This window comes from Epinephelus lanceolatus, chromosome 15 (genome assembly GCF_041903045.1).
Source record: "Epinephelus lanceolatus isolate andai-2023 chromosome 15, ASM4190304v1, whole genome shotgun sequence".
NCBI lineage: Eukaryota > Metazoa > Chordata > Actinopteri > Perciformes > Serranidae > Epinephelus > Epinephelus lanceolatus.
In genome coordinates, this window is record NC_135748.1 from 9678084 (window position 1) to 9690316 (window position 12233).

At 40.3% G+C, this 12233-nt stretch overlaps 1 protein-coding gene across 5 annotated transcripts in view; it reads right to left on the bottom strand.

Moving 5' to 3' along the window:
- Positions 1-1594: 1594 nt before the first annotated feature.
- The window catches only part of c9orf72 (C9orf72-SMCR8 complex subunit), a 31478-nt gene continuing 20839 nt past the window's right edge, over positions 1595-12233 (bottom strand). For 3 of the 5 annotated variants that reach the window (XM_033643363.2, XM_033643362.2, XM_033643361.2), the window contains exon 10: positions 1595-2519. In XM_033643363.2, coding sequence (XP_033499254.2) covers positions 2333-2519 — 187 coding nt within the window. In that variant the 3' untranslated portion in view covers positions 1595-2332. Of the gene's footprint in view, positions 2520-11824; positions 11898-12233 lie in introns of all 5 variants that reach the window. The other 2 variants (XM_078174905.1, XM_078174906.1) reach the window with 2 other exon arrangements.

Genomic DNA, 12233 nt, shown 5'->3' on the forward strand with positions numbered 1-12233 from the left:
TTGTGTAGTCTCTATGAACAGATACCTGCATATGACTGCAGATACATTTTTACAAAAGCTTGTATAGTGCTAACTTGGCATCAGACGATAGCTGATAGGTTCCGAGACTGCATTTTGGTCAATGCGCTCTGCCTCTCCACAGACTGTTTGCCTGCCACCCAAACGCATTTGGTCAACACCACTCGGACTACAAATGAAAACTAGAACACTTTCAATACCAAAATCTTGTACCATTGCCTATGGATTCTGCAAACACATGCAGATATTTGTTTACAGACATTATACCAACCTTGACATCAGCTGTTTGTCTTGACACTGACATTAGTTTACTCCAAGTGTCATTAGCTGCAGCGGCATTGCGGCTCAACGTTTATCAGTCTGTTGGTCAGTTTCCCACTTTGGTTCAGCCTGAAAAAATCTCTACAACTATTGGATGGACGGTCATGCAACTTTGTACATACATTTGTGGTCCCCAGAAGTTGAATCCTTGTAACACTGGCAATCCTCCGACTTTTGCTGCTGTGTCACCAGCTGGTTAAAGTTTTCATTTGTTCACTAAATTATTTCAACACTTAATAGATGCATTGCCACAAAATTTTGTACAGACATTTATGGCTCCTCCCAGACAATGTATTCTAAGATCTTTGATGATTCAGACTTTTTCTTGTCATGTTCACATTTGTGATTTTTGAATGGGCGAATTGTCATGTCATGAAATCTGGTAGACATTCATATCCCCCTCTGGATGAATCTCCTGACTTTTTATCTGACGGCATCATCACATCAAAACTTTTTATCAACCAGTACTTGTTAATGACCAAACACCTGCAAAACTATTGGCATTCCCATCAGCCTCAGAGTTATTTTGTGTTTAGGGCTAATTAGCAAATGTTAGCGTGCTGTTATACAAAGCTAAGGTAGTGAACATAGTAAACACTGAACCTGCTAATCTTTGGCTCGAAGCACTGCAGTGTACCAGTACCAAGTACCAACAAAAAGAGCCGCTGGTATGGCTGCAGACTGATACTCTCGTTCTCAGCTCTACAGCAAATAAAAGCAAAGTAGGATCTCCTATGTACAGAAATAAAGGAGTTATGACATCCTGGGCACAGAATGAATGACCTGCTGAGAATCATGTACAGACAATCCTGGCTCACAATCTGAATCATACATAGACTTTGAATGTCATATACAGCCCCTTAAAAGTTGTTACTACTGTCTATCATTTACTGCTCCATCTGCACGTGTAGACAAAAGTTCACTGTTAAAGAAAATATAATAAAGTGAAAGGAGAGGAAACACAAAGATTAAATGTAGAAACATGTATGTCATTTGATGCATTTCTAATAAAAACATGGCTGAACTGTTTCTCCAAGTTGGAGCAAATGTTCTGAATTCAAAATTATATGTTTGTGTAGCTGGAGAATGGCAAAACATTATGAACTAATAATATTATAGTTCCTATTTTGGAAGCAATACCCAAAGCACATAAACAAGATTGTTTGACTTTAAGACCACCAGTAAAGATGAATCATCCTAACAGCAAATAGCTGGGTTGTTGCTATGGGAGGAAAAAAAAATCAGTGCAAATCCATTTTACGCACAGCTGGGTACATGCATTTAATGATGATGCTCACTGTCAGCGACACACAGATCTGCCTTGTCAGGAGGGATTGTGATATGATTTCATTTACAGTGCTTTTGTCTTTTTCTTTAATGAAACCCCAGAGCTTCATGATTACTCACAACCTTGTCATAATGTCACTTGATGCGCACCATTCACATTCAGCACACATGTTCATTAATTGAATTTATATATATATATAAAAAAAAGGCAATTCATAAGTTCAAAAGGTTCAGAGGTTATTGTATAACACAGGCAGTGAAGAAACTAATAACTCATGTTTTAATAAATATAATTTTAAATTAAATTGCAAATGTCCTGGTGGGCACCTCAGCCAATTTTAACACCATAAATTAATACAGACCCTCTATTAACAGAAGGCATAGGGTGCATGAATAATTCATCCTGCTGAGAATAATTTAAGTCTTCTAAAAACATTAAGCTCACATTATGCTTACAGTTGATCAAGGCAATATATGAAAACTTTCATTCTAATGGCTCAAAACAGCAGTTACAATCCGTCTTTGAAATCATGCCTTGACACAAAAGGAAGGCAAAAATTACATTCTTTTAACAAATATCCAGGCTAATGCTTGTCTCGTGAATACACATGTGGATGCACTGATGTAACAATTAAACAGACCAAAGACAACATAACATCTGGTTCCATTAACTGTCCAATGCATAAAGTGCAGGTGAAGGATGGAGTCAGAAGCTCATGAGCACGTCTCGTTCTTGCATGCTGGTGTAGAATGGCTTCCCAAACACAAATGAGTGCAGCCCTGCTCTCAGCTTCTCAGCGAAAGCCATTACAATGTTCAGGTCTCCCTCCACCGTCAGATCCAGGTCCGTCTTTAGGTTACGCAAGGATCGAAACGGCTTCTTCCCCTTTTGCCTGTGAAGAAAGGAGGAGAGGCTCTGTAGTGTAACTGTTAACAACCTACAATACTCGGGGTCAGAGGATGTACATTAGCATCTAGTTGGGCTGCAGCTGTGTGCAGGAATGCCATGCCACGATGAATTATGTATGCTGCTACGGGACGGCAACTGAGCATAAACAATGTTGTCAAGGCACCTGTAAAATAGTATGCCCTCTGACCTCAGGCTGTTAGCAGCACCATAAACAAGACTGCTTTTATCCTTTCACACAAGCGCACAAATAATGGTTTTGCCTGTGTATTTTCTGTTGTCTCTGGAGTGAGATACGTTCAGGCGTTTACTATGAAGTCAGAATAACAGCCGTGGAACCCTTTTAGACAGGAGGTAAAAATAAAAATCAAAGTAAACATTTCGTAACATCATGGCAACAACATCTGTATTCTGACTCACAGGATGGAGACTGCAGGGCTGTAAAAAATATATGGTTCGCAGCTTCATTCACAGGGTTGACATTCAAATTCCTAATCAACAGATTAGACTACACTATTATTATTAATATTTTCCTTTTTGTAGAATAGATTCCAGTGGTGGCTGCGAATGTTTTTGATTCATGTGATCTGAGTATTGTGAAGTCCAACAGTCAAAATGCACTGAAAAGGATTTTGACCAAAATTCATGTTTTAGCCTAACATTATATTGCTTCAATCTGTATTTGTTGGTGTTTAGCCTTTTAAAAACAGTTTGCTCTCCTTTTTGCTGCACACAAAGGGAGGCACACTCCTGTATTAACAGAGCAGTCTAGCAGCAGTCTAACAGAATTATACATTACATTCATTCATTGAAGAAAGTTAATTTAAAAAAAAAAAGACAACTCATTTAATTTAATTTAATTTAACGCGATGAATTACTTTATTTAAATTGAGGATTTTGTTTGGGGATTTTTTAACATGGAAATCCAGATGCCCCGCCTCCAGCAAATTCGAATTGGCACTGCACGGGGATCTGGCCCCGACGAGCAGAGCCCGCTGAATTGCCATCGGACCAATCAGATCAGTCTATCTGACAGAGGCGGGCAATGGGTGGGCGTAACATGATGACGACAGCGCTGTGCCGTAGGAGTCGAAAAGTAAACAGCCAAGATGGCAGCTACCGAACGACTGGTCCATTCAATTTAGCTTTGGAAGAAACACTAAGCCAACTACACTTATCTTTCTCCTTGAGAGAGGAACAGAAGACTGCCCTAGAAGCCTTCGCTTCCAGGAAGGACGTTTTTGCTGTTTTGCCGACGGGATACAGCAAAAGCATGATATATCAGTTAGCCCCACTGGTCGGCAAACAAACGGGGCTTAGTGCAATGAATACGGCACCTTGTTTTTTGCTCTGATTGGCTATCGTGCTATCCAATTACTTGCAGCAAGGAAGGATGTATCGGTGAGGGCCAGACTCAAAATCTTTCTAGATTTGAGTCTGGATTTCCAGGCTAGGGATTTTTATTATTTTTTGTGGGCTTTTGCCTTTAATGGATAGGACAGTGTGTGAATTGGAGAGAGAGAGAGAGAGAGGGAGAGAGAGAGAGAGAGAGAGAGAGTGGGGATTGACACGCAGCAAAGGGTCGCAGGCCAGGCTCAAACCCACAACCGCTGCAGTGAGGCAATGCCTCTGTACATGGGGCGCTGGCACTATCCACTATGCTACCGATGCCCCAGATTTTTTTTTTTTAGGAAATTATGTTATAAACAGTTAAAAAAAAAAACATTTTGTGCATTTCCTTTTTGTGACCATTCAAGAGATATCATTCAAGGTGTCTTTCTGTTCACACTATTCCCTCACATAATACAGATGTCCTTTATGTGTCATAGCTGATGTGTTGGTTCTCATGTAAAACACCTCCTTTGTTTATCTATTTTCTTTTCCTCCTAAATTTTTAAATGTGTTTAACCATAATATAGTTTCAAAAAATCTAATCTTTTTTCACTTTAAACATCTACTCTTGGGGATAATTTAAGTGCACATTTTTTCAGAAGATAGAGCTCTGTAACCACTCCTGCAGGATAACTGGAGGTTTTAAATGTAATAGTTTTTTGTAGCTGGCTTCCTAGACCGGTATACATTTATGTTTTTGGTCACTAGGAGGCAGCACAACAAGCTGTACACACAACAGTAATATGTATTGCAGTTAATGTGGCTACCATTTTAAAAAACAGTTGCATATTTACACATCCAGCAAATTTGGCTAATCATTAGCATTCATCTGAAGTCATGTTTCTGGCCTCCCAATGAATCCAAGTCAAATACTCTGTCTCTTTTTAGCTCTGTTTTTGGTCTCCACCAACCTGTAAGAGCGATATCTGGACCTTAAGCTGCTAACTCAAGAGCAACCCCCCAGGCTGAAAAAAGAACCCAACATGAAAGTGCCAAAAACTGCAGTTCCTTGAATGGCCACTTGAGGCTGGCTCCAAAACAGGTCATCCTCATACCTCCATGTTAATTAAAATGCCCAACGTTATAGCAGAAATAAACATGTTTACAGCCTGATACAAGAAACGGTTTGGTCTCTAAAGCTAATTCCCCCCTTCATGACAACTGTACAGGGGCTGAATTTTCATTTAACTCACCCATTTACACTTTATTAAGGCTGAAAGTTAATGTATAACTAAGGGCAGGGACCTCTTTGAGTGATGGGCTGTCTGCTGATATTGCTCGCTGCTTCTCAGTCAGATCCACCCCTAGTCTCTATTAGGGGTGTAACGATACATCGATCCACATCGATACATCGATTCATTGATTAACGATCCGATTATATCGATGCAAAATGAAAACATCAATCCATATCGTCATCTTAAAGATACATATTTATTTTTCACATAGCACGTCTGTGTCACCATTTCTGGGCAAGCGCGCCGCCGCTCAAACAAACAGAGCTCAGAAATAAAATGGTCAAATCATATTCTATATCATATTCATTTTTGTGAGTTGATGTAAATGATTGTGTTAGATGGGCATATGATATCGCATCATATCGATTGCAGGCTCCTGAATCGAATCAAATCGAAATTGTATCGTGACAGACTTTCTGATATCGGCAAACATCATATCGTCATCCGAACAAATCGATATAATATCATATCGTGATGAAGCTGGTGATTTACACCCCTGGTCTCTATATACAGACTCTACATTCAGTGAATGTAGAGTCTGTAGGCAAACCCCAGAGATCTTGCTTCTGGAAGAAGAGCCCTGGCTTGCAGTTGTAGGCTGTTTGTAGTCCGCGTGATATTGACCAATCACATTTGAGCCGGCTGCAGTTGTTGCCAGGTTAAACGGTCCGTGCGGTGAAATAATGAGGCGGAACATAATTGGCGTCACTGCAAACTCTGAATCCATCGCAATGTTTCAGCATATTTACTTATATATTAACGGAAGTCGGAAACGGAAATTCGCCTCCTCCGCCCAAATCAAACCGGAATGCCACAAAATCGGGGGTCTGCCCCCAGAGGCTGTATCGCCGTCTGCCGGATGTCAGACGCAGAATACAGCCGTTGGGTTCCGAGAATGATCCACCCCTTGCTCCTCCACATCACCAGCCTTTCGCCCAAGTATGGTCACCTCTGGCTCCAAAAAAACCAAGATGGCTACAGCCGAAAAGCCGAACTTGAGGCTTCAAAACGGGAGTCCACAAATATAAGAGTGATGTCTTGTAGCTATGTCTATTATTTTATACAGTCTATGTGCTAACTGCTACACTATGTTCACCAGCTAGTTGGTAGTTACTAGTTGGTAGTAGCTTATCAGAGTTTTGTCAAACTGCTGCCAGCTGCTGTTGGAAACATTGCTGATGAAAGTGATAGGAGTAAATCAAAACAGTAAAGTCGCAAGCCACAAAACCAAAACAATGAGCTGACACACTGACAGGAAATTCCCTCGCTGACGGAAGGTGCAGAGCGGGGTGGGAATTCTCTGTAGGTTCTACGAGCAATCCCTCTCACATTGCACATTATTATTATTTGATCTATTGTTAATACAAAAACATTCATCAGTGCAGCTTTAACATCTATAATGTGGTGCCACAAAATGAATGTGCTGTTTGGAAACACAGGGGAAGAAAAACTAATGGAGCCATGGTGTGATTAATTTAGGTGTACAAGCAATTTGTTTGCACAGCGACTTGTTTGCATTTACTGATGCAACAATTCAGCCGCTGTTGGTAACCGTAGCTCTAGCATGTAATGCTGTCTCACTTAGTTTGTATTATGCAGTGTTAGCATAAATAATGTTCTAAAAATTATCTTCTTAGAATAAATCTACTTCAAGAACATCAACATTAAGACCAACCAGAAGGAACAGGTGGCAGGACCCGGAGTTACAAATCTTCCTGGCTGCTTACACACTTGTGCACAATAGAGAAGAATTGGCTCAAGTGTCCTCAGATGTCTTGTATAAACAGGAGAAAAGCCAAATCATGTAGAAGTAAAAAAAAAAACAAATAGGGAGTGACTGCTGTCCTGAAGGAGTGGGAAGGTCAGTCCACTGTTGGAGAGCACAGAAGGAGATGAGTCAAGCCCAGATGGAGTGATGACCCGGTCGCCACGGGAACAGTGGCACGAAAAAAAAATTCGAGGAAAGCTGAAGAAACGGCAGGCCGCAGTGTTTCGGATGAATTGTTGCAGCTTAAGAAGGTGTTTCTGAGAGCTGAGACAGAAGGGGGTTACTGTACCCTGATGGGACTAGAGCGTGACCAGAGATAGAATTATTTCTAGTTCTTTTACAAGGAACTGAACAAGGTCCCCAGAGAGGAGGATAATTCCACAGATTTAGGAGGGTGTCAAGGTACAGTACTGGTTTCTAACTTTTTTAATCATTTAGCAAATGTTCAGGTAACTGCCTGAATAAGAGACACATTAATGCAAAGTCTGATGTGAGCCCATCAAAAGCAACCAGGTCACCTTGCCACCTGGCATACAATCTCATATCTGCGCCTCGGGGGGGGGGGGGGGGGGGGGGGGGGGGGGGCAGAGAAGTGAGAATTTCTTGTCAGTGATCAAATGAAGATCATAAAAACATCATTTAGAGCTTTGATGATGATGAGGGTCTCTCAGATGTTGAGCTGTTGCGACTGGGAAGGCCATGACGTGCTTTGCATCATTTTCTCGCTCGTCACATTATTCACCAAACACGTGCGATGTAGATGGGGGAGCTGTCATTCTGAGATGATGCTGAGGATTCATCACCCTGCTTGACAATCAGCTGCCTCCTCCCAGTTTCTTCTCAACACCAATCATCATCATAAACCAGTCCTGTGAGCCTGACTCGCCATCACACAGGTTATATTTTGTTCATGTCATATAAGGTATCTTTAGGTACATACAAACTATGGCTGAACTGTTGATCGATGATTTTTTTTCTGAGTATTTATCAAGTCTCTCAACCTTAATCTTTGCCTAAACTAGGGGGTTCACATTGTGTCGTTGTGTAATTTTACTTCTGTTTTAGAGTGGATGTGCTACTACCTTGCTTGTTATTGCCATCTTCATCTGTTTCTTCCTAAAAAGCTGTTTTTAAGCTTAAAAAACATGTTAAAGTTTTACAAAAATTTTGTCAGGCGAGAAGGTAATGCTTCTTTTGTTTTTGCGATTCTTGTCCTTTTATTTTGCTATTTTAAAGATCCCACATTATGCTCATTTTCAGTGTCATATTTGTATTTTGGGCTTCTACTAGAACGTTTTTACATGCTTCTATGTAAAAATTCACCTGTCTTCACCCTCTGTCTAAAACGCTCCATTTTAGCGCCTGTCTCTTTAGGCCCCCTTCCGACAAAAGCCAAGTCTGCTCTGATTGGTCCGCATTTTCAGGTCTTCTCCAGTTGCGTCTTTGGTGTTTTTGCACCATCACTGCAACTGGGGAATGACTGTAGCAGCACTGTAGCGGCACTTCCCATCTTTAAGGCCCAAACTCCTTATACACGCATTGTTTTAAATGGCACGCACTAAAAGCGTTTTGACGTGCGTCTAATTGCCTTGACGCCTCAACTCCTACCTCGTCTCGATTTTTGGAGCGTCAAATGAGAACCCAGCGACCAGAGCTGTTCTTTCTGCAGCTGCAGCACTTGTTTGGAGAGTGCTAAAATGAATAAAAAGGTAAGGTTTTAATTGTATGCTATTTCATGATTAAGGAGCTCATTTGCTTGACTGTCATGACATATCAGCTTTTAAAAGCAACAATAGATGTAAAAACACACAGAGACAATGCATCTGTGATCAGTTCCCTAATTTAATTTTAACATTTTTTTCAATCTTGTCCAATTTCTCGTTTTATTTTATGGAAGTGATCAATGTAAGTGCACTTGTCCTAGAGCCGCCACGACGGTTTTTATAATGCAAATAACTCTGTTTAGATAAAACCTACAAGCTTCTATTCCTATGACTTTTACTAAAAATGTGTCTTGTATGTTTTCTGAAGCCTTTAAGTTACAAAAATGAAACACACTCGACTTCATTCGCGACTGAATGAATGAACGTGCTAACAAAATAAAAGATGCCTGGTACATTCAGGCCTATTAGTGTGTAAAACAGTTTTGAACAGTTAGAACATGAGGCTGCACTGCAACGTACAAATCACTCCTTCGTGGCTGCCTGTGCTTTCCCTGTCCTCGCGGCTGCAGCTTGTGCTTTCTTCATCTGCTTCATCGCCAATGTTGATGGATTGGGGATGGACTGGATTCGGGATTCGGGACAACTGCTTGGATTTCGAGACTGTCCCGAATTTTTCGGGACGTCTGGTCACCCTAGAACATTCTCATCTCCATCCATCCTTTTCCTTATCTCACTCATTAGGCTGCTATAAGAAAAGTCTGCAACCAGGTGACTGCCTACAGAAATTGTTGCCTATAATTGCAACTTTTTTTTCCTAAAATACTGCTGATTCTGATTTCATATAACGCACTAAAGTAGACATGTATATAGGCTACGATTACTTTTTTTTTTTAACTTTTTATTTATGCTGTGCAATTCATACCTTCATCTTTTCACAAATAAGCATTTCACATTTCTCTTTAACTTTGTATGAATTTAAGTAAAGAAAAAAACAACGATACAATAAATCAAATACCCAGTACTAAAAAACAAACAAACACACAAACAAAAGGCAAAAAGAGAAACAAAAACAACTAAATATACAGTAAGTGTGCAAGCGACAAAGATATAACCATTTTATGTTTTTCGTACAATTTCTTTTTTTTTTTTTCTTCCTTCTTCTCTTCCTTTTTTCCATAGGCTACAATTACTGATGGCATCTGTAATATAGTCAACAGCTTTTTTCCTAAAATACTGTTAGTTCTGTGGCGTTGCCTAATGCCTGCAGTGTGCTATAGGAGCGGTAACTGACGTGCCTCAGTTGACGCACGTCAATTATCACTGTCAGTGCGTTTGGGATTTTATAGACTGCTGAATTGGAATGGCACTGCTAGGCAACAAAGTGGGTCCATGTTTAGGCTACTTCTTGTGATAGCAGCTGGTGAATACCCAGACCTATACGACTTTACAAACAGCAGTTACCATGATCTCAATAGAAAACAGCAGGCTTGGAAGCATAAGTGCAGAATTTGAAAAGGCCACTATGGAGGTGAAGCTCCTGGACCAACTGGTGCAACTCCCCGTGATCCACCCTCTTTTTTACTTTTACCCACACAGATCTCCGTTTCCCTGTGCCTGACAAACTATTTGCTGACCGCCTCTCACCCTAAACCAGAGCTACAGCAAGTATTGTCTGCCTAAACTTTTAAGGAACAAGATACTAATTACTGTGAAATAAATAATTAAACAAATGCTAGATTGATTACATGGGAAGGTTAGAGTAAGGAAATGAAGGGGTGGTTGCCTGGCAATGATTAAAAGGTGCAGGAAATGTTGTTCTTTTTTTACTAGTGGCTTCCAATTTTTTTTAAAAAGGCAGTGCGGTGCGCTTTCTGTGTGATCGGGGCTTAAGTATGTTATTGCTGTAAAGTATGAACCCATCTGTAAAGTTGTGACATCACAACTTCACTGAAGTCCCGACGGCTTGTTTTAAAGGAACAGTTTATGAATACGGTTTGTGTGCATTTCTCTGTGGATTGAGCGTTTTGATACTTATTTACAGTATTTATATGGCACCTTAACCTGCTTCATAATAAAAAAAAAGACTTTCCATAATATGTGACCTTTAATGGTTGGCTGCTGAGGAACAAGCGAGAGTCGCTGCTCAGCGGGCAGCTGAGAGGCAGACAGAAACAGGGGGAATAAACAGTGTGTTACAAACAGCATATTTTCACATCCAGCCTAACTCGATGAATTAGAGATTTTTTTTTTGACTAAACCAGAGTTGGTGACTGTTGGCAGTTTAATGTAAGTTTTGCTTTGTTTCTGTTGAGTTTGAATTTGTTTGACAATGTGCTAACAAGGTAATTCAAACAAGGAAAATACATGAAACAATATTTGTTTCACATTGACACTTTGAGTTTATTTTGTTCATTTAGTTAAGAGTGGCACATTGAAAGTGGCAGACTCACCACTTGCACACATCTCCCAGCTGAAGAACGCGACACTGCAGTCTTTAAAATGTTCTCATATGTGATCTCAGGTTGTTTTCATGTGTCATCCTCCCTGTCACTAATGGCTGATGGATGTGGTACTGTAAAACCGTCCAATTGATGCAGTATAGCTGCTGAATGTTCCCAATTTTCGTACAATGTTTACAATGCCAACTGGCGCTGCGAGTGCTAAACAGGAACAATGAATACAACCGTGTTAGAACTGGAAGGGAAAAGTGGGCAGAGCAGCAGAAGTTTCAAAGGTAACATCTGCAAATTGCTTGTTTCATTTTACCAACAGTCCAAAACATGAAGATATTAAATTTACAATGACATAAAACAAACATAAACAGTAAATCCAGTATCAGCCAATAACTGCGGAATCATCACAAGCCTAATTCTGCTCGGCATAAAAACTTCAGCAGTACCAAGGGTGCTTCACTTCTACAGTCCTGAATGTACAGCTTGAAGTCGATTCACGTTTAGTCTAATATTTTATTGTTTGCTTTATTGTACTGGAACAATTGCCCTGAACTACTAAAGGTCTGCAATGGCACATCATGCCTTCAACCTTTTTCTGTTTCAGTCAAATGGCAAATGCTTTTGGGATAAACTGAAGAACAGACTTTTTTGAGCTCCTCACGGCATACATAAACCAAATGAGGCGTGTCCCTTTTGAAGGGCAAAAATGGAAGAGGGGAATATCAAAATCATTCAAATACCTTCACTTGTTTCATCAGACAGGAACACGCTAACCTCACCTCTGGGTGTGTGATGTTTTACAATCAGATCAGGAGTGTTGTAACTTCTGCGTGTGAGAACACAGCTGCAATTCTGGTGTTCCGGGAAAACGGGGAGATCATGAATATAGATTGCCTGTTGCTATTATAAAACATGTAATCTCTATATCGTTCCAGCCTCATAGAGGGGACAGATAAGTTGTTGCCAGCTCAGCAGCAGTGTTGGTTGAAGTATGCTCACACACACTCGTGTGCATACTATGCAAAATAGGAAGGCTTTGCATCTATTACGTTATGGTAGGGTTTAATGCATCTATTGTGTCACTACTGTAACATTAAAACTTGTTAGTAAACATTAAGAATCATTTCACATCAAGCACAGATATTCATCTGAAAAAATGATTCTGTGAGTTCTGAACCTTTGTGCGGA